This window comes from Pleurodeles waltl, chromosome 3_1 (genome assembly GCF_031143425.1).
Source record: "Pleurodeles waltl isolate 20211129_DDA chromosome 3_1, aPleWal1.hap1.20221129, whole genome shotgun sequence".
NCBI classification, from domain to species: Eukaryota; Metazoa; Chordata; class Amphibia; order Caudata; family Salamandridae; genus Pleurodeles; species Pleurodeles waltl.
Window position 1 is genome coordinate 435,339,579 of NC_090440.1, and position 23,178 is coordinate 435,362,756.

Consider the following 23,178-nt stretch of genomic DNA (forward strand, 5'->3'; position numbering starts at 1 on the left):
GTGAGGTGTGTGCTAATCTAACCTGTGACGCAGTTAATGTCGATATGACGTTGTCCCCCCATGAAATGGCGACCACCTGTCCTGTATGTAGGGACAGGTGGAAGTGAGGTAATTCTGCCGATGTTAGGTGTCGTGGCGGAAGGCGGTCTTGCACCGCCATGCAATTCCTGATTGGATAATATGGGGCTCAATGGAGTACAGTGGCCAATGGGGATCTGCTCCGGTGGTGACGGTGTACATCGCCGTGGACGTGACTGCCATTTTCTATCTGATTCCTCACTTGTTTCCTGACCTTCAACAAGAGAACACCTGCACTGCGTGTGCTGCTGTGACCTGTGTCTGGAACCTAGCATGGCCCTTGTGACCGGGGAAAGGGTCCCTGCCTTCACTTCGGAGGAGTTGGATTGACTGGTGGATGGGGTAGTACCCCATACGGACTGCTGTATGGGCCTCCAGACCAACAGATGAGTACACATTGGGCACGATGCATGTGGGAAGGATGCATGGAGATGTGTGTGCAAGCATCGTGTCATCGGGGGAGGGAATGTCTTGTGGTGGTGTACATGGTGTGCGCCGGGCAAAGTGTGTGCCAATGGTGATGGAAACAGGATTGGTGGGCCATATGTGTGACAGGCTGGATAGTTTGGTTAATGGTGTTCTCCTGTCTGAATAACCTCTGCAGGCCAGCGCCCATCAAAAGAAGGGATTATGGCATGCCATCGCCAAGGACATGCGGACCCTGGGGGTCTATGGCAGGTTGAGCACCCACTGTCGGAAATGGTGGGAGGACCTGAGACGCTGGTTACAGAAGACTGCGGAGGCCCAGCTGAAGATGGCCTCCCAATGAAGAAGGGGTGCCCATCGGAACCTGACCCCCCGAAGGACCCCATACTGGTGTGGCCTACCCAGAGCTGGATGGACGCTTGAGGAAATCACAACAGCCTCAAGGGGGTGAGTACAGTGGGTATTATTCAAAAATTTGTCAGGTGGGTTGGGATCCGGGTGGTGGATGTGAGTTAGTGGGTGCCCCTAATGCCAGGCCAGACATTGCAGCGTGAGTCAACTCTAGGGTAATGGGTGTATGGCAAATGCAGGTAACCTAGCTTGTTAGCATTCCATTTCAGTCAGGCCATTGTGAGTACCAGGAGAGGTGCAGTTGGCGGTGTGTGGCCCTCATCTTGCCGTAGCATCTAGCCAAATCACTGGCAGTGCAATGCATAGTGCTCAAGCCTGATCCCTGTATGTGATGGTGCTGTGAGTGCAGTAATTGACCCAGTGTTTCCTTTTTCTCTCTACCCCCTTTTTTCTTCTGTCCTCCTGTCCATGTGTGCATTAGCATCATCTGGCGGAGGAGCAGGGGCACCGGCGACAGAGGAAGCTGCATCCCACAGGACCCTGTAGGCAGAGTCCACCAATGCCGAGGGACCAGTGGGATGGAGGGCGAGTGAAGCACCACGGCGGAGACAGGAGGTGACAACACAGACTCAGATACCTCCTCCGATGGAAGATCTCTGGTGGTGGCGGACAGCTCTGTGACCACCCCAGCTGCAGGTACAGCCGCCACCCCCATACCAGCACCTCCCTCCCAGTGACCGCTCACCCAGGAGGATGTGCATCTCCTTCGCTCCAGGCGCCCGAGGCCCTGCCCCAGTCAGCCCTGCTGCCCTGAGTGAGGAGACTATAGACCTCCTGAGATCCATCTCGGTAGGGCAGTCAACCATTGTGAAGGCCATCCAGGGGCTGGCATCCCAGATGCAGCAATGCAATGCATTCCTGGAGGGCATCCACTGTGGATTGGTGGTTCAACAGAGATCGATTCAGGCTCTGGCCTCCTCTCTGATGGCAGCCATTGTCCTGTTTCTACCGTCCCCCCTCCAACTACCACTTCCCAGCCCCAGTCTCCTCAACCCCAACCCATCCCAAGCACACATACTGACGAGCATGCACACAAGACAACACCCAAGAGTGGCACAGGCAAACACAGGCTCCACACTTCATCCCACAAGCACTCACCAAACACCAGACAGTTGCAGACACAAAAACATCAACTGCCTCCACTGTCTCCTCCTCCACCTCACACCTGCATGCACTGCACCAACATCCACCACCAGCTTCACCACACCAAGCAGCACACACACCTCACTAGCAGACTCCTCCACCACATCCATGCATGCTTCTCCTATGTCCTCTCCCACCCTGTCTGTCCCCCCTCCTAAAGGACACAAACACAGCACTCACACACCCAACAGCCATCTACCTCACATCAGCATACTGCCCATGCACCTGTACCCAAATCCAGCAAACATACCCCTGCTACAACCACTCCCATCCCTCCTCCCTTCTCCCACTCCACCATCCCTAAGAAGCCTTTCCTTGCCCAACGTGACCTCTTCCTTCCCCCTTCCCCTGTCCTGCCCATAAGAGCAGGGTCCAAATGATCCAGCTCAGCACCTCAGCCAAACAGTGCATGTGGACAGTGGCGGCACCACCTACTTGGGGTGGCAAGTCAGTGAAAGATCCCACTCCACCAGCCAAGAAGGGGGAGGATCCCACACCTCCTGCCATGAAGGTGAAGGAGCCTGCACCTCCTGCTTTGAAGGGGAAGAAGACCTTGACTCCTGACCGGAACGCTAAGGAACACGTACAACCTGCAATGAAGGGGAAGAAGCCCTCAACCCCTGCCAGGAAGGGTAAGGATTCCACGCCTCATGCCATGAAGGGGAAGAAGCCCTCAACTCCAGCGGAGGTTGTCAGGATGACACCTCCACCACCACCAGTGGTCACAGGGCCCCCAACGCGAGCTGAGGAAGTTCATACCTCACCACCAGCAAAGGCTGCCCAGGATGCACCTCCATCTGCCACCAATGTGCAGCTATCACCACCAGCAGAGGCTGCCAAGAAAGCACCTCCATTTGGCACAAACGTGCAGCCATCACCACCAGCGGAAGCCATGTAGACCACCATCCAGGGGCTGCTGCCCAAGGGGCCCCCTCCACAACCAGTGGCAAGTGAACCCCCTGAGAGACTGTGACCTTGCACTCCCCAGCACAGAGAAATGGGCATGGAGCCCCCTCAAGAACCAGTGGGCAAGGCACCCACCTGAGAGACTGTGGCCTTGCTCCCCCCAGCAAAGAGAAATGGGCATGGAGCCCCCTCCAGAACCAGTGGGCAAATCACCCACTTGAGAGACTGTGGCCTTATACTCCCCAGCACAGAGAAATGGGCATGGAGCCCCCTCCAGAACCAGTGGGCAAATCACCCACCTGAGAGACTGTGGCCTTGCACTCCCCTGCAGAGAGAAATGGGCATGGAGCCCCCTCCAGAACCAGTAGGCTTGTTCCCATATTCGGCTGAGGTGCCCCCCACACCCCATTCCCCTGAGGTGCCTGCCCACTTACAAACTGATGCCTCTGCGGAGTTCTATTGGATGACGTCAGGATTCAAGTTGGGCCTTGGACTGTGCCCTGTGGCCATGTGGGCCCTTAGAAATTTGGACTGGGCAGTGGCCCTTTGTGTACATTTGTACATATCTGTTTCACAGACAAATCGATTATTTATTAGCTGTTGATATCAATACATTCACCTTAGTGCATTCTTGTTGTCCTTGCATTATTCTTCCGTGTATTGGGTGCAAATTGTTTTTCGTGAGCAGCTGGTTGTGTGTATGGTGTGTGTCGGGTGTGTCTCGCATGTGTGTGTCACTCTCGTTTTCCTCCCTCCCTCCCTTGTGTGCTTGGCGGCTGTACCTACCGTCCTCGTCTTCGTCAGCGTTGGTGTTCCAGGTGGAGCATAACATAGAAGAGCATCAGAAAGACTTGCAGTTCGGGTTCCACGGTTGCATTGTTTTTCCCTGTGTCTCTGATGGTGAGTCCTTTCTCTTCTGTGATGTGTTTCCGCCAGGATTTTGATGGCTTTGGTACCACCCCGGAAAATGTGGTGGAATGCAGTGTCTTAATAAGGTGGGCGGTACTTTGTCTTCCGCCTGGCTGTTGATGGCTACCGCTGTGATGGGTGTTGTTGTCGCCTTGGCGGTTAGTGTGGTACATTGGTTATATATGGGAGTAATCACCGCCATGGTTATAATTTGGCGGTAGTTACCGCCAGACTGTTGGCGGGATTACAGCCACTTTAGCAGTCACCGCCAGAATCGTAATGAGGGCCATAGTTATGATTTGAATAGAAATACTGAATGTATTCTTTGGTATAGAATTGTGTTAACAAAAGACTACAACTTATTCCACACCTAAGAGGCAAACTATGGTAAGTAATTCCTTCCTCCACTGATGAAGGAATCGGCGTGCACACATAACATTCCCTCGCATTCATTGTCTCAACATACTCATACAGTAGGTGATAGAAAACATTAGAAGAAATATCTCCTTGGTTACTGACTGTGCAAGTATTCCTCATCTATCCTAAACGTATCTAATTCTGTAAGCATAGTAGTTATCTCTAAAGCAGAGGTAGACAATGTTGTCAAGAAAAGTCATACTCAAAATCAATACCAAACACCCTATCATACAGACAATCACCAAACCAATACATATATATTTACAGCACCTACTGTTCCTAACCTGCTGGTTGTGGGTACTCATGATCTGTAAAGAATCAGAAAATAGAAGAGAAAAAAATTATAGCTGTGCAGCAAAAACAAAACTAAAATCTTCAGTCTTCTTCAGCAGTTATTTACAGCTTTCAGTCTTTTTTTTCCAGGACCCTTTTTTTGTCAAAAATAGGTAGCTTGTCAAAATCGGTTCAGCAGATTGTCAAATCAGGTTATTTTCAAAGTCTCTTCTGGTTACATACAATTATCTCTTTTACCTTTTCTTAGTTTCACAGCTTTGCAAATTTCAGTTCATTGATCTTCTTTACGTACAAAAATATTGACCTGGGATTTCTCGATCAAAACAAAAAGACAAAAATTCACTCTGCCATTCACTTGTCATTGCATACGCCCATTCAGGACCTGCATACCTTCTATTCGCAATTTGTTTTTTTTCAATCTGCGATCTCCATTTAATTCTCCATCACTCAAATATTCTCTTCTTGTGTCTATTTTTTCTTCTATTGTTGTCACTGTAATTGCTTCTTTCCTCTTGGATTGTTATTTTGGCCACTTATCTCCTTTCAGTGGTCCTCTAGTTAATGCTCTTTTCAGTGTTGGACTTATGACTTCTCTCTGTTCTGTAGAATGTTCTCAACTCCTTCCCCCTCGAGGTCTGTCATTTGTTCTGTTTGTCTTTCAAGACCGTCTGTTTCTGGGAGAGCCCTCCTCTGACTAGACTGTTCTACTACCTCAGTTGAGATTTGTTCACTGTCACCCTCCTGTATGTCTTCCACTTTGTCTCTCACAGGAGTGTTTGAACTACTTTCGGTTTGCTCAGATTCAGTCTCTGATTCTCCTGCTTCCTTCTCCAATTATGGAGATTGTCCAGACGTTGTTGGTACTCTCAACAACTCTTCTTCATCATCCAAAGGACAGGATTCTTTCTGAGTATGGGTGGCATGCATCCAGTTCGGAACTCCAGTGCACTTCACAGCTGTAGTAGTAACCAGTACTATTTGGTGAGGGCCATTCCACCGAGGCTCAGAGCAAGTCATCCTCATGTGTTTTCTGATCACAACCCAATCTCCCCCTCTCACGTTGTGGCTTTGGTCTTGAGACGGTTGCAGTGTGGTAGCTTCCACCTGATGAGAGAAAAAGCGAACCACATCAGCCAGACGTTTGCAGTAGTCCAACACCATATCATCTCTTATGTTCACAAGATCATTGGCAGGAACCGCTGGCAATCTCATTGCTCTGCCCATGAGGATTTCATGCAGTGACAGTCCAGTTTTTCTGCTGGGTGTGTTTCTCATACTCATCAGAACTAACAGCAGTGAGTCTGGCCATTTCAGATTTGTGGACGCACACATTTTCGCAATTCTTGACGTCAAGGTACCATTCATTTGCTCAACAAGTCCTGAGGCTTCAGGGAGGTAGCTACAATGCAACTGCTGCTCAATGTTTAAAGCTGAAAATAACAATTGAATTACTTCATTGCTGAAGTGACTTCCCTTATCTTATTCTAAAGAGACAAGAAAACCAAAACGAGGTATCAGTTCTCTAAGCAATAACTTTGCTACTGCAAGGCTGTCATTTCTTCATGTAGGGTAAGATTCAATCCAATGACCAAAATTGCACACAATCACCAGCACATATCTCAATCCTTCAAACACAGGCATCCCAATAAAATCCATCTGCATTCTGCTAAATGGACCTCCTTCTCTTCCAATATGGCTCATATTGACCACAGTCCCTTTACCCACGTTCATCTGCTGACAGATGATGCAACAATGGCAAATTGCTTTCGGCAACCTGTCTAAATTTTGTATTACACCATAATAGCTTGAACGTGTGAATCATGGCATCCCTTCCAACATGTGCTTGACCATAATATTATCTAGCCATTTGAGTCAACAAATTGTTTGATAAAACCACTTGTCTTTCCCCAGACAACCCCTATATCATCCTCACACTGAACACAGTTCAACTTTAGCCAATTTTTCTTTTCCTCCCTGTCAACATTATCCTGAAGCGCTTTCAGTTCTTCACAAGTGTTGATCACACGTAAAGCACAACTGGTACAATATTCTTCATCAGGTAACAATTTCCATTTACCTTTAAATGATATACAGTTCAATGCGCAAAACCTTGCAACTTGATCCGCATATCCATTTCCCATTGACACAAAATCTTGTGATTTCAGGTGTGAACTGCATTTCACCACAGCATTTGTAAAGCTTGTACCAAGTCATGGATTCTTTCACCATTCCATAATTTAGGTCAAATTCTCTCTCAATTTAGTAAAGGCTTTCATATAGGCTTTATCTAACACTAAGGGATCAGTAACTTCTTTATGAGTCAGTTTCTGCAATGGCTTTGAAATGATTGAAAAGTTGGGAATCCACTGATGACAATAGCTCACCATGCCAAAAAACATTCTGACATCTCTCTGTATATATAGCTGGGGGATTCATCTGCAATATGGCAGTAACCCTCTCTCTGGAAATCCTTCTAGCTCCTTTTACAATTTGGTGTCCCAAGTAGTTTACCTCTTTCTGACAGCACTCTAATTTTGCTGGGGACACTTTGGTGGTCATTATGACATTGGCGGTGACTGTTAAAGTGGTGGTAATACTGCCAACAGGCTGGTGGTAATTACCGCCAAATTATGACCATGGCGTTGATAACTCCCATAGACAGCCAATGTACTACACCAACCTCCAGGGCGTTAACACTACTGACCACGGCGGTAGCTATCAACAGCGAGGCAGAAGACAAAGTAACGGGCACCATATTAAGACATAGCAAACCGTCACAATTTGCGGTGCGGTACGAACGCCATAAAAACCCTAGCGGAAACAGAACACAGAAGACTCACCAACAGAGACACAGAGAAGATCAACGCCACCATGGAACCGGAACGTCAAGTCTTCCCGATGCTCTTCTACGCCATGCTCCATCTGGAACACCAACGCCGACGAAGACGGCGACGGTGAGTACAGCCGCCTAGCACACAAGGGAGGGTGCGGAGGAAAAGGAAAGTGACACATACACACGCACAACACACACCATTCACACACACACCATATACACAACCAGCTGCAGAGGAAAACCTATGTCACAGGACCCACGTTATAATAATGCAAGGGCTACATTTGTTTCCAGACCTGATAGTGTAATTTGATGCTAACAGCCACCATATTGTCCATTTGACAAGAAATACATAGGTTACTGTTTCAAAAAGGCCAATGGCCAGTCCAAAATACAAAAGGCCCACATGGCCACAGGGCACAATCCAAGGCCCAACTCATTCCCTGACGTAATCCGCACTACATTGTGCAGGGGCACCATGTTCGGAATGGCTATGCACCTTAGGGGGAAGTGGGGTGGGGGGCACCTCAGCTGAAGCGGGGAACTTGCCCACTGGATCTGGAGGGAGCTCCATGCCCATTTCAATTTGCTGGGGAGTGCAAGGTCACCGTCTATGAGTTGGGGAACTTGCCAACTGGTTCTGGAGGGTGCTCCAAGCCCATTCAATTTGCTGGGAAGTGCAAGGTCATAGTCCCTGAGTTGGGGAACTTGCCCACCGGTTCTGGAGGGGGCGCCTTGTACAACAGTCCCTGGAAGGTGGTCTACATGCCCTCTGCTGGAGGTGAGGGCTGCTGTGTCCCAGCTGGAAGTGAGGGCTGTAGTGTCCCAACTGGAGGTGAGGGCTGCTGTGTCCCAGCTGGAGGTGAGGGCTGCTGTGTCCCAACTGGAAGTGAGGGCTGCTGTGTCCCAGCTGGAGGTGAGGGCTGCTGTGTCCCAGCTGGAGGTTAGGGCTGCCGTGTCCTAGCTGGAGGTGAGGGCTGCTGTGTCCCAGATGGAGGTTAGGGCTGCTGTGTCCCAACTGGAGGTGAGGGCTCCTTGCCCACTGCTGTTGGAGGGGAAACCCTGCCAGCCTATGCTGGAGGTGAAGGCTCCTTGCCCACTGCTGTTGGAGGGGCCTCTTGCCTCTCTTAGTTGGTGGAGTGGGAACCTTCCCTTTCCTGGGTGGTATAGTGGGATCCTTCCCTTTCATGGGTGGTAGAGTATGATCCTTCCCTTTCCTGGGTGGTGTAGTGGGATTCTTTCCTCTCTTGGGTGGTGGAGTGGGATCCTTTCCTCTCTTGGGTGGTGGAGTGGGATCATTCCCTCTCTTTGGTGGTGGAGTGGGATCCTTCCTCCTCCTGGGTGGTGGAGTGGGATCCTTTCCTTTCTTACCTCCACGACTAGGAGGCGCCTCCACTGTCCCCATGGACTGTGTAGCTGAGGTGCTGGGCTGGGTCATTGTGACCCTGCTCTTATGGGCAGGACAGGGGGTCAGGTGGAGGGAAGAGGTCAAGTTAGGCAAGGAAAAGCTTCTTAGGGGTGGTGTGGCCGGATGAGGGAGAAGGGATGTGAGTAGAGGTTGAGGGAGTGTTTGTTGGAGATGTATGTCTGCTGGACTTGGGTGCAGGTGCAAGGGCAGTGTGCTGATGTGAGGTGGGTGTCTGAGTGCGTGCCTTTGTATCTCTTAGGAGTAGGGGCAGACAGGGTGAGCGAGGGCACAGGGGACGTGTGGATGGATGTTGTGGAGGTGTCTGCAAGTGAGATGTGTGTGCTGCTTGGTGTGGTAATGGTGGTGGTGGCTGCTGATGCAGTGCATGCAGGTGTGAGTGCGGATGTGATATTGAGGGAGGAGAAGGAGGAGGGGAGACAGTGGAGGCAGCGGATGTTGTGTGTGCAACTGTCTGTTGTTTGTGTGAGTGCTTGTTGCCTGAAGTGTGCCTCCTTTGTTTGTCTGTACCACTCTTGTGTGATGTTTTGTGTGTATGCTTGTCTGTATGTGTCATGCCCCTCTTTTGGTCCGTCGCTTTTTCCGGCTTTTCCCTCATAAACCTGGGGCCTCGGGGGGGCGTCCTACTGTCGCGCCACGGCCACGAGCACGGGCCGCGGCGGCGCGGCACTTTGGAGACGCTGCGGCCCGCAAACAGGCCACGGGGGAAGCCGCGGCTCGAGTCAGGGGTCGCGGCACTCGCCGCACCCCCTTTCTTTGTCCGCCGCTTCCAGGGCAGACGCGGCAGGGGAAGAGACTCCGAGTTGGGTCTCAAACCTGCCGCGCATAGCGCATTCAGCACGCATAACACTCCTTTTTAATTTACACATGTTTGGGACACCCAGGTAAACCCTCTTTGCCCTTGCTTACCGGTCACACTGGCAAAAGCCGAATGCATGCACATGATTGCCTTTTATGCATGCTTTTCCCTTTCCCAGCATGCTGTTCACATCCTCTCTTCCCAGCATGCATTACTTCTCTTTTCTAGATGCATGTTCTCTATCATTAATCATGACTTTTCCCCAACCCAAGATGGTGGTATTCCTACTTCCTGTTTTTCACTTCCTGTCTAGGGGGTATATAAGGGGAATCTAGCTTCCTTCTCATTGTGTTGCAACACTCCTGTGGTGGTAGTCACGCTCCGGCTGGTTTCCTCTTGTGAAGCCAGTTATTCTTGACCTGTCTTTCGTCTCCAGTATTCCTGAACTCCAGTATCTTCCGTCCTAACGTCCTTGTGTCCGCCTTCTGTTTCAGGGAGTTCCTGTTGGAGGTTTTTTACCCTTTTTGGGGTTTTTCCTCTGGGACTCCTTCTGGAGGGCACGGACTGTAGTGGCTTACTATTGTCAAACAGCACCGTGGCTACCGGAAGGGGTCGCCCCTACCTCGGCCAAAGCAGGACCTGCAGGAACCGGGGTCATTCACCACCTCACACCAACCTCGACGGTAAGCCCAGGGTGAATCATGACAGTATGTGTGCTTGGGACGGGTTGGGGTCAAGGAGACAGGGACTGGGAAGTGGTAGTTGGAGGGGGGACGATAGGAACAGGGACAATGGCTGACATCAGAGAGGAGGTCAGAGCCTGGAACGATCTCTGTTGGGCCGTCAATACACCGTGAATGCCCTCCAGGAATGCATTGCATTGCTGCATCTGGGATGCCAGCCACTGGATGGCATTCCCCATGGTTTATTGCCCTACAGAGATGGATCTCAGGAGATCAATAGCATCCTCACTCAGGGCACAAGGGCTCACTGGGGCAGGGCCTGAGGTGCCTGGGGCAAAGGAGATGCCCACCCTCCTGGGCAACTCGGTGAGGGGCTACTGGGAGGGCAGTGCTGGTACAGGGTGGCGGCTGTACCTGCAGCTGGGGTGGTCCCAGAGGTGTCCACCACCACCAGGGAGCTTCCATCGGAGGAGATGTCTGAGCCAGTGTTGTCACATCCTGTCTCCACCGTGGTGCTTCCCTTGCCCTCCGTCCCACTGGTCCCCTCTGTGCTGGTGGACTCTGCCTCTTGGGTCCTGTAGGATGCAGCTCCCTCTGCCCCTGCTCCTCCACCAGATGATGCTAATGCACACATGGACAGGATGAAAACAGATAAAAGGGGGGAAGAGAGAAAGGGAGCACTGGGTCAATTGCAGCACCAACACCACAGACAGCATACACATTACTGTCACACACAGGGATCAGGATTGAGCATCATGCATCACACTAGCATTACATTGGATAAGTACCACAGCAAGATGTGAGCCAGCCCCCGCCAACTGCACCCCTCCTGGAAGTCACTGAGCCCTGTCTGACATGGAATGTGACCTAGCTAAGTTACCAGATTTAGCAATACACCATTACCCTTGAGCTGGATCACGCTGCCTTCTCTGAGCTGGCATTAAGGGGCACCCACTAACTGACACCAACCACCAGGTTCCCATGCCGCCTACCAATGATAGTTGTAACGCACACTGTACTCACCCCCTTGTGGATGCTGTGATGCCCTCAAGCTCCCATCCAGTTCTGGGTAGGCCTCCACCAGAATGCGGGCCATCAGAGGGGTCGGGTTCCGATGGGCACCTTGCCCTTGTTAGGAGGCCAACCCCCGGCTGGGCCTCCGTGGTCTTCCGGGCCCAGCGTCTCAGGTCCTCCCACCTCTTCCTACAGTGGGTGCTCCGCCTGCTATAGACCCCCAGGGTCTGGATGTCCTTGGCAATGGCACGCCACAATCCCTTCTTCTGATGGGCGCTGACCTGCAGAGGAAACACAGACAGGAGGACACCATTACACATACAATCCAGCCTGTCACACATATGGCCCACAAATCCCCTTCCATCCCCATTCGCACACACATCACCCAGTGCCCGCCACATACACTACAACCAGACATATGACCCCCCAAATGACACAATGCTTGCACACACATATCTATGCAACCTTGTCACATGCCTTGTGCCCAAGGTGTACTCAATTTTTGGTCTGGAGGTGCATGCAGCTGCCCATACTAGGGTAGGACCCCATCCACCAACCGCTCCAACTCCTCCGAAGTGAAGGGAGGGGCCATGGCAGGATCCAGACACAAGTCACAGCAGCACACCCAGTGTAGATGTTGTCCTGTGGAAAGTCAGGGATCAAGTGAGGTTATAGACAGAAAGTGTCGGTCACGACCGCAGCGATGTACACCGTCACTGCTGCCAGTGATCCCCATTGCCCACTGTACTCCATAGAGCCCGATGTTATCCAATGAGGAATAGCATGGTAGTGCAAGACCGCCTTCCGCCATGACGTGCAATGCCGGCGGAGTTACCTCACTTCCACCTGTCCCTACATACATGACAGGCGGTCTTTCATTTTATGGTGGTGGACAATATTCAGAGAATCGAGAACTGCACCATTTCTTTAACTTGCACATACATTCCCATTACCAATGTCCCATCACGTTACTGCTCTATGTACACTGAGGTGGTGGTGCCATTGTTTAAATTGTGACAGCCTACTCACTCTTGTGTCCCTTAGATACCTACCACTGTGGAGGAATTGGAGGAAGGGACAAGACCCTGTCTACAGACCCCTGGTGAACTTAGCTACATTGGAGGACAGGCACATAATACTCACCTATAGACTAGACAGGGCCACAATCAGAGAGCTGTGTGCTCAATTGGAGCCTGATCTGATATCAGCTATCTGTCATCTCACTGGGATCCCCCCTCAGTGCTCCATTTCCTGGCAAGTGGTTCTTTCCAAGTGACAGTGGGCTTGGCAGCCGGAATGTCACAGCTAATGTTCTCAATCATGCTGGCAAGGGTTTTGTCTGCCCTGGTGAAACACATGGGCAGCTACATTGCTTTCCCCCAGGTGGAAGATTTGGCCACTGTGAAGGCAGGACTTTATGCAAAAGGACATATACCCAACATTATTGGGGCGATTGGCGGTACACATGTTGCGTTTTTTTCCCCCCGCCAGAATCAACAAGTGTTCAGGAATTGGAAGAGTTTCCACTCACTCAATGTGCAAATGTGTGCCTGGCTGACCAGTACATCTCCCACGTCACTGCCAAGTATTCTGGATCAGTGCATGATGCCTTCGTCCTGAGGAATAGCAGCATCCCAAATGTGATGGCACAACTACAGAGGCACAGGGTGTGGCTAATTGGTGAGCTTGACTCCCCACCCAATGTACATCAGTGTATGCCTTCTGGTGTTGATTCCATACCATTGTGGAAGGCTAATGTTTGACCCTCAATACTTGCAGGTGACTCTGGCTACCCAAACCTATCATGGATCTGTGAGGAATGCCAGACAGGGGCAGAGAATCGTTATAATAATGCACATGGGCAAACCAGGAGAGTTATTGAAAGGACCTTTGGTCTCCTGAAGGCCAGGTTAAGATGCCTCCATCTGACAAGTGGACCCCTGTGCTACTCACCCGAGAAGGTCTGCCAGATAGTAATGGCATGCTGCATGTTACCTGGCACTCAGACGACATGTGCCTTATCTGCAGGAGGAGGAGACTGGAAATGCCCCTGTGGCAGCAGTGGACCATGAGGACAGACAGGATGAGGAGGCAGAGGATGAGGATGTGTACAACAGAACATCAGTTATACATCAATACTTCAAATGACACACAGGTCAGACAGTGGAACTTATAATTCCTCTGATTATCGATGTTTTCTGTGTGGCTGTAGCAGGATGGCATTCACGTCCTTTGCATCTCTACTTACTGTCACCTATTGCTTCTCATTTGGCAGAAGTTGGTGATATGACAACAGTGTACTGGTGTGATGACTACAGACAGATACAGGTCATAAATTGTATCCTATCGCAGTGTCCAGATCATTTGCACATGATGTGATTGTTTCCATATATGCACATTTTCATCACATAAAACACTTTCACTTAGGTTGTGTTCAAGGGTGTTTATTGTAGTGCACATAATTGACGGAAAAGTGCAATGGAATGGGGTGATGGTTGAGGAAAGTCCAGGGTATTGTTCCAGTCTGTTTGTAGCACAGGTCAAGTGTCCAAGGGGCCATGGGAAGGGGCGCAAAGGCAGTTCAAAGTGGACAAGGTGACAAGGTGGGACACAAGGGGGACATTCAGGAGGGTCTCATTTCCTGACAGTGGTCTTGGTCTTGGCAAGTGTCTCTGGCTTATGTCTGGGTTGCAGGAAACGTTTGCAGGGTGGTTCTCCTTCTGCAGGAGGAGGGTTGCTGGTGGCATGTGGGTCCTGTGGCAGGGCTCCTGCCCACTAGCTGCAGCGGAGGTGGTGGTGGGCTGGTCAGTAGACTGGCTAGTGGTGGGGCGCGCTGGTGTGCTGTCCATTCCCTCATGATGTTGGCCACCCCTGCTACGGAGACCATGGTGGTGTTGAGGGCCTGCAAATCCTGCCTGATGTCTTGATGGTGTACCTTCTGCAGCTGCTTTTCTCCTGCATGTTGGTAAGCATCTGGCCCATCTTGCCTTGGGATTGTTGGTAAGCCCCCAGGACATTAGTGAGTGCTTCCTAGAGAGTCGGTTCCCTGGGACTGTCCTCCCCCTGGCGCACAGCAGTCCTCCCAGGGTCCCTGTTCCCCTGTGCCTCTGTCCCCTGAATTGTTTGCCCACTGCCACTGACCCCAGGTCCCTGATTGTCTTGGATGTGAGGTGTGGACTGGGGTCCCTGTACAGGTGGGCACGCTGCTGATTGACGTGTCCTGGGGAGAGAGATGTGGGGACGTTGGGTGGGTGCTGTGGTGTTGGATACTGATGGGGGAGGCTCTGTAGTGGACTGTGAGTAGGCTGGCATGGCAGACTGGCCAGTGGTCCCCGATGGGCCAGGTAGTTCACCTAGATCCTGAAGTCCAGAGTTACTGTCATCACTGGGGGCGTCTTCTGTTTGGGGACTGGTTAGTCGTGGCACCTCCTCGCCGCTGAGACTGGATGGGGCGCCTGTGGGGATGTAAGTGATGTATTATACTTCATGTCTGTGACATATTATACATCCCTTGCTTCCCCTCTATTGTTGCTGTTGCCCTGCCACCTTTGTGTATGGTGATCAATTGTATGCTTGTTAGTTCTCCATGCTGTGCATGCTTTGGTGATGGGTGTCCATGCAGGGCTGGGAGGGCTGTCCATGTGTTGGTATAGCATGCAGGGCTTGGCATTGGGGTTAGTCAGATGTGTAGGTGGAGTGTGTGGGATGGAGTGGAGTGATGGGTGTGAGGGTGAGGGGGCGAGATGGCATGCAGGTATGGGGGTGATAAGTAGTAAATATTGACTCACCAGTGTCCAGTCCCCCAGCAACGCCAGTGAGTCCCTCGCGATGCAGTATTGCCAAGACTTGCTCCTTCATTGCTGTGAGCTGTGGGGGAGGAGGTGGGGGTCCACCGCCAGTCCTCTGGATGGTGAGCTGGTGCCTTGCTGCCACGGAACGTACCTTCCCCGGTAGGTCGTTCCACCTCTTCCTGATGTCGTTGCTTGTTCTTGGATACTGTCCCATGGCGTTCACCCTGTCCACAATTCTCTGCCATAGTTCCATCTTCCTGGCAATGGATATTTGCTGTACCTGTTCTCCACACAGCTGTGGCTCTACCCTGGCTATTTCCTGGACCATGACCCACAACTCCTCATCAGTGAAACGTGGGTGCCTTAGTGGGGACATGGGTGTTGTTTGGTGTGTGTTTTGCAGAGGGTGTTAAGTGATGTAGTGGGGTGTGGGATGTGGGGTGTGTGACGGATGGATGTTTGTGGTGTGTGTAGTTGTCTCAGTGGTCTTTGTGTAAGTCTTTTGGCTCTTATTGGTATTCGTAGAGGGTTGTGTGTAATGTGGGTGTGTGTTTTATAGTGCTATGGGTGGGTGGGTGTGGTGGGTATATTAGTGTCAGGTGTGTGATTTTCGTTTAGGCCAATATTGTGTTGTTTTGTATTTGGATTGCCATTCCGAGCACTCCGGTGTGTACCACCAACAGTTTACCGCCATTGAATGTCCGCCGTGGTGATTCATGGGTCATAATGTGGTGAGCATTGTTTTGTTGGCGTAACGGTATGGGTGTTCATACCGACACCACTGATCTTTGGGCTGGCAGATTTGTGTATGTGGCAGTATTCTGTCGGTTTGGTGTGTGTGTGTGTGTGTCATAATATGGTGAATGGATATTCGCCACCGTGACGGTATGTTGCCGGCCATCACTGTGGCGGTAAGCGCCATTTACCGCTAATGTCATAATGAGGGCCTTTATGTCCATTCTTCCCTAAGTGATTCAACAAGGAAATAGTATCATACTTGCATGTTTCTCTTGCCTTTGATGCAACCAATAAATAGTCAATGTACAGGACTAACGTAGATTGGAAAGGCATTTCCAGGGACTCCAGATTCTTTTGAAGGATCTGGTTGAAAATGGATGGTGACAGTGAAAATCATTGGGGAATTCTGCACCAACAATAGACTCGATTCAAGCATTTAAAACAGAAGAGAAATTTCCTATCCTCATGAAGAGGGACAGAAAAGAATGCTTGCGACAGGTCCACTACGGTGAACCATTCAGCATTGCATGGGATCTGAAACAATAGCCCTGCTGGATTTGGCACTACTGGACAACATTTAATCACAATATAATTTACTTTCCTCAAGTCCTGAACAATCCGAAATTTCCCACATGGCTTTCGCAAACCCATTATGGGTGAACTACTTGGGCTGCTCAGCACTTCTTTTAAAATACCTTGGTTTATGAATTCTGTAATTATGGGAGCAATCCCTTCAATTGTGTCCTGTGTCATGTGGTATTGAGGTATCTGAAGAAAAATCGCATTTGGCTTGACTGGGACCTTAACTGGCTCAACTCCTTTGATTAGACCAGGGTCTTTTCCTGTAAAATGCCATACTTTCATGTTAACTGTTCCTTGTAAGTCAGAAGGAAGATCTCGTATTGTAAAGACTGGAAAGAACTGAAAAAGAGTATCCCTCATTCACTGTATCACAATCTGTTTCGGCAGGCCAGTCATCTTCAACATCACTGTTTGTTTGGATGGCAGTTCCATCATTTGAACAAGTAATCAAACATCTCGTTTTGCATAGCAGGTCTCTCCCTAGTAAGGATACTGGACTTGAATCACAAACTACAAATCTATGTTATCCTTTAAAATTTCCAATTTTAACCTGAACTGGTTCTGTGATTGGATTTGTCAAATAGTGATTGGAGGCCCTGTGGTCCCTGAAAGTGGTAAGTTTGAAACTTCTGCAGTCCTCTCTGTAGAGCGTGTAGCTCCTGTTTGGACTAAAAATGGAACTTTGTGACCTATTACTTTTCCCTTCATGTATGGACCTTTCTGATCTACTTCTAACAAAGCTGCTAACACGCATTCCTCCTCATCTGAACTCTTCTTCACCCAAACATCATTCACTCCATCCTCACTGTGTAGTGGGTATTAGTGTATTGTGTTATTTATCTGGGTAAGCCTTTGATCGTGACCTGCTGAGGAAGCATCCCCTGCTGCTGCTCCGTTGGGGCTTAAGATATTTGAATTTTTGCCTACGTACCAATTGCACTGGATCTTGCATTTGTTGCGTCTGGGGCATCTTCAAAACTTGGCATTTGCACTTGTTGCATGGGTTGAAAACTTTTCATTGGGTTCACATTACTTTGAAAATTTGTATTTTGACCTCTCATTCTTGGTCCTCTCATATTTGGGAAAGAATTGGTTTTGTTCGTCTGCTGAACAACACCTTACTGACCTAACATCAGACGCTCCTGTTTCCAATGTCCAAGGCCTCCGCAAGCGTGACATGGTAACATTCTTTTCATTCCTTGCACATCATTCTGAACAACAAATGTATTCAAATCAGGACCACGGTTCACATTTCCAATTATACCAGGACCTCTACCTTTCGCCTGGTTTTGTAACCACATGTTTCCTTGCTGCTGCTGTGGAAAACATCCCTGCATTCCTGATTGTGCCGCTTTAATCTGCATCACCATTGCCTTTTCTTTCAACTTTCTCTGCTTCAACTCAAACTCGTCACTACAGTACTTTGCATACTGCAATACTTCATCAATCGGCTTTGCTTGCTAACAAATCAAATGACTCTAAATCATCTGGCTAATTTCAGGTTTCAATCCTTCAACAAATCAGAACACAAAATGAATCATTTCTTTTGGCTCAATGGTTTCTGTCCCACTGTAATGTTTGAATGCCTCTAACAGTCTGTAATAGTATGCATGTATTGACTCCTTGCCTTCCTGAGCTATCCTGCCTGTTCTCTACCAGTCGATATTCTTGGGCAACATTCTCGTTTTAAAAAACTCAATCACCTTACAGTAATATTTCATTACGTCAGGAGATGGTACACCTGTAGTTAAATCTCACTGAGGTTCTCTTGTCGACCAATCTACACTCCTCTTGCACTCGACCCATAAGTCTACTGGAACCACTATTTCTAGCAGGGTGTTCAAATCTTCCCACAGGCATTTCGCATGTTTCAGAAACCTATCAGATTGCTAGTAGCATTCCACTGGCTTCTCTCTCAACCTGGGTTAATCATTTGTAAATTACAATATGTCACTTCTGCTCCAAGGGACATAGACAAAATTTCCTCCTGGAATTTCTCTCATTGGTAATATTTTCACAGGGTCTTCAACCTGGTGCATACTAGCAGAAAGTCACTTTTCATCACCCATTTGCCTTCCCAGTTCTCTAATGCTCCCCATGATTGAATTCTCTGGATTAGTTCTCTAATGTGAATTTTCATTCCCGGTATCCTCATGTTCTGAAAGTCCTCTGAGTCAAACTCTAACCGGTATCTCCTCTTTAAGTGCTTTGTTTTCTCAGTTTGCAGAAGTATCGTAACTCGTCCTCATGGTATGAGTCAATCCTGTCTAACCCCATCGTTCCTTCAATCAAATCTTTTGCTTCTAGTCTAAGCCTGGTCGGATTCGGGGCACTTCCTCCTCTGGAATCACCTTGGGAGATACTCAGCTTCTCTAACCACTCAGTTAACTGCTGAGCGGTTATACCTTGTAATGAAATATTGTTATTGCTTTCACCTGGCACTTGCTGTAAGGTTAGTCTCTGGTCTCTAATGTCACCATGCTTGAATTGGAACCTATGCCGCAATTGCCCCTGAATATTTGGAGGAGTCCTAAAAGAACCCAAATCAATTAACGGACCTGTTCCATCAAATGTCGGTCTCATGGGAGTCATCATTCTTGGGTTTTCAGTGAATCTCCCCCCTTGTACACTCGGATTCAGGATTTTCTGCTCACTGCTTCTGTTATTTCCCTGGAAGAACAATGGTATGACTGGACCTATGGTAACTGGTACTGACACTGCATCTGGATTTGATCTGGCATGTGAATCTCTTGAGTACATTACTGCTGTATTCTGATCTATCAAGGCAGACATTTCTGTCTGTGATCCTGTTATGGGGGTGTATCTCAGGATAGTCTGTGCATGCATTGGGGACATCATATTTGGTTTGGACTCTATCTGGATCAAAGTCGGTTTCTGATAAACCTGTCCTGTCAGCACAACTAGGTTTGTTGCAGTATCTACAATAGGCACATCTGGGTACATTCTGGGTATGTCAATCCGCGGCACAGGCATTTGAATTGCAGAAGTAGTTGAAACACTATGGCTAACCTGTAACTGGCTCTGTGTAGATTCAATCGATATTGGATTTGTAGGGTCTGCACTGGTATTTTAACCTTTCTCATGCGCGGCATATGTGAGGGACGATTTCTCTGTAACTGCAAAATAAACTCATCATCATCTGACTCTTCATCACAAGTCAAAGACTTTCTAGACTGTGCATTTCTGCTCTCTGTCATCTGAAGGATAGGAATCCCTCTTCCTAGTACTCTTTTTAGCCTTGTTCATGTTCTCTTGTGTAATTGCAAGAAACAACTTAATTCCCTGTGAAGTCTCAGTCCTCCAAAATTTATGCTCACTATCCCATCTAGCCTCAGCTAGAAGTTTCTCAACTTTCCTCATTCTCCTCTCAAATTCAATTGCTGTTGCTGTCTGGCTACAAATTCCCAAATAGCTAATGCTTCAAACTGTGCAGGTCTCTGAGGAGGTTTCAAATAATACAACACTCGCCTCAAATTCTCCAAAATCCTCAAATTAAATGTTCCATGGGCAGGGAATGCTAAGCTCCTGTCTCTCTCTGTTTCTTTGCACCACTGTTTCAGCTAAAGACATGGTGCATTATCTTGTTCTTCGAATATGATATAGGCAGGTGTACCTTCTGGTGGTGTAATTTCTCCTATTCTAGTTGGAATAAACATATCTCCCCTTACGGCACTCTTTAACGCTTTGAACATTTTCAATTTCTCTAATTCATGCTTCTTTTAATCTAATCAATCCCAAAATCCTTTTTGCCTACCTTTTGAACCAATTACGCTTCACGGTTGTTCACCAATCCGTTTGAGGCTTTTCTCACTAACCAACCTATTCCAACGCAACTTTCATGACATCACAATAAAGTCATAGCCTTTAATTTAGAACTGTATGTGACCAATTGGCAGCAAATGGCACTCATTTGAGTGCCCCCAGTGGCATACCTGAAAGAATGGGAAACCCTTGCAGCCTGTGATGAAGGCCCCCGAGTCTCTCATATCCACAGATATTCATTGGCCTTGGGCTGAATAGTGCTTCCCTGTGAGTGTATCACATTCTAGCTGTAACTTTCCATTGATTCACATTAACAAAGCTCTTTTGAACCTTCTGAGACCCTAGTCTCAATGCTTTAATGTTCAATAGCTCTCATGTATGTATTTTAGAAGAACAACATTACAGGATGGCATATCTGTCATTCATCCACATCTTCACCAATGTTGTATTGTTATATTTTTTAGTGCTTCATAACACTGACAAACCCATGAAGCATTCTGATTTCTATCAGGTTACTGTTTGACCTTATTGAGAGCTTGGCTGTTAGGAAGTAGGCTGTAGTATGATCCATGTCGGGGTGCTCATCAATGTATGTGACATTCAAAGACATCAGCCATAGTGCTGTGAACCTTGCTGCACATAAGCATGAGGTATTGCAGAGTGTGTGAATATAGTTGCAGTCACACAAACCTCACTCCACATTAGCACCCCTTAAGGACATCTTACATGCCACAGCAGTTCTCATCTATGATCGGAAGAAATATGACCACATCACTCCTGTACAGATAGAACTTCATTAGCTCCCCTTGCCATCACCAACAGCACCCCACTTATTTTGCAAACAAGCTTATCATCGGGTCTTGGCAGACTCACAGCCAGGACACTATCAGACTGCAGTCTATGTAGCATAATTTTTTTTTTAAAACTAGACAGCTGAACTTTTCAATCTATGCACCCAGCATCTGGAACAACAATTTTCTATACACCAGGATCACCCCAACAATACGCCAACTTAGGAGAGAGTTTAAGACTTACATCTTCAAAGAATACTACATCAACCTGCATTAGCCATCTACACACAGCTACATCTTCTATCACTTTTTGACTTCATGCTTGTCTATGACCTAGTACAGTGCTCTGCTGCCTTTTGGCTAGGTTTTGCTATAGAAATATCATATACTTACATAATTACATACATACAAAAGCCTCCCATTTTTAGAAACAATTAGTATCATAAAGTTGAGGCCGTCATGGAGTGTGAAGTGTGTGGATCAGCATGAACCACTAGGGTGATTGCAACACAGAGCTCCCCGAGAAGAGAGTGGTGCCCAATTCCCAAGACCAGTTGTTCAGTGAACAAGGTATATAAGTATAGTACGTGTCTGGACATTCCAAGTTAGGAGTACTTGAGCAGCACCAAAAGTTACCCATGTACACCAGAGTGCATGATCTATAGGTCTTCTTTGAAACAAGGGCGATGGAGTCAACATTAGCACATGATGCACTAAGTTAATTGGTTATTGATCATGTTGATGGAATATGGTTATTTTTCGGAAGAAAAGAAACACAGGTATGGAAGAGAGCCAAAGACAGATCAAAATGGAGAGAGCAGAGCAGGGTATCTGGTCAAAGGCCCTACTTGGCACCTAACAGGCCCATATGGGGAAAACATCACCAAAAAGGGTGATGTGATAAAGTACAAGACCTATAGCGCAAATGCAGAGAGGAAGAAAGTTGTAATGGTAGGATGGGAATTATATGGTTTTGGGGGGAAGTTGGAGGGGAATGGAATGGCTGGGTCCCAGCACTGCCCTAATGTATAGGAAACAGCCTCATAAAAGTCACTTCCCTCAGTCTGCAGTGAAACAAAAGTAGGAAAACACAATGAATTGCAATATTCCAAGTGAGTTCCTATTACAGCTTGTATAATAGGAAACTGAGAAGACTGCAGAAGAACGAGGAGACTTTTTCTCAGAAGTTTTGGCTGTAAAAAGCAAGAAGTGAGTTTAAAGTGTATTAATCTGAATCTGAAAGGAAAGAGTGGAAAAGAACATATTCCCAAGGTTGTAACTGTCTTAACCAGTGCAAGGGGTAGGCCTGAAGTATTTCACCAGCATTGTGATGACCCGAGGTAAAGAAGAACTTCCCAAAACCCAGACTTCCATTTTCCAGTTCAATCATATACAATTCTGAGGCATATATTCTTCCTTAGCTTTTAAGCCCAGATAGAAGCCGTCGGAGATTCTGTACCATCCAATCTTAGGACGATTTGGATATCATCTCTGTAACACCTACACGAATATTTGTATTTCTTAATAAAGTATTCTAATGGCGCAAAATTCAGATTAAGTGGGATAGGGATTATAGAGGATCCTTACGGAACCCCCACATTAGAGCTACATTGAAGTTGCAATTGGAGCTGTCTTGCAATCCTGTTGTTCATATCTATAATAGTAAAGGGATGAACAAAACGTTTAGAGCTGCTTCAGTAATCTATTTTAACAAATTGTGGCCTACATTAAAAGATACGTTGTATGAGATTCAAATATGATATCTGACACTAGAGACAATGGCTCCCAAAACATTATCTGAAGCCTAAATTATGGGGCCAACAAATAGAAAGAATTGCTATCAGGGATAAACATCTTACTTCTTCAGTTACAATCCCTGCTGGCCACTTAATGGAAGATTATTCAGTCACAGGAATACATAAAAAGAGAAAACTGCTTGTGGGAATATTTACTTTTACCAACCTATTAGCACAGTGTATGAAATAGGAAGAAAAATATCACTAACTCTTTTCTAAATATTTGTATTTATATATTTATATCTATTGATCATGGATACTCACCTGGTGAGTATAGGAAGGTATCACTGATGGTCTGCCATCAGGGGTATTTTTGTTAATGGCATATTTATTGCATATTACTTATAAATATGCACTA

At 47.9% G+C, this 23,178-nt stretch overlaps 1 protein-coding gene across 1 annotated transcript; it reads left to right on the forward strand.

Moving 5' to 3' along the window:
- The first annotated feature begins 2,434 nt into the window (after positions 1-2,434).
- LOC138283506 (uncharacterized) lies at positions 2,435-2,956 on the forward strand. Its single transcript, XM_069221445.1, has one exon. It carries the CDS (start codon positions 2,435-2,437, stop codon positions 2,954-2,956), a length of 522 nt encoding a protein of 173 aa, XP_069077546.1.
- Positions 2,957-23,178: the final 20,222 nt, after the last annotated feature.

What these genes read in the sequence shown, in the direction of transcription:
- LOC138283506 (XM_069221445.1), top strand. Translation starts at nt 2,435, where the DNA reads ATGATCCAGCTCAGCACCTCAGCCAAACAGTGCATGTGGACAGTGGCG.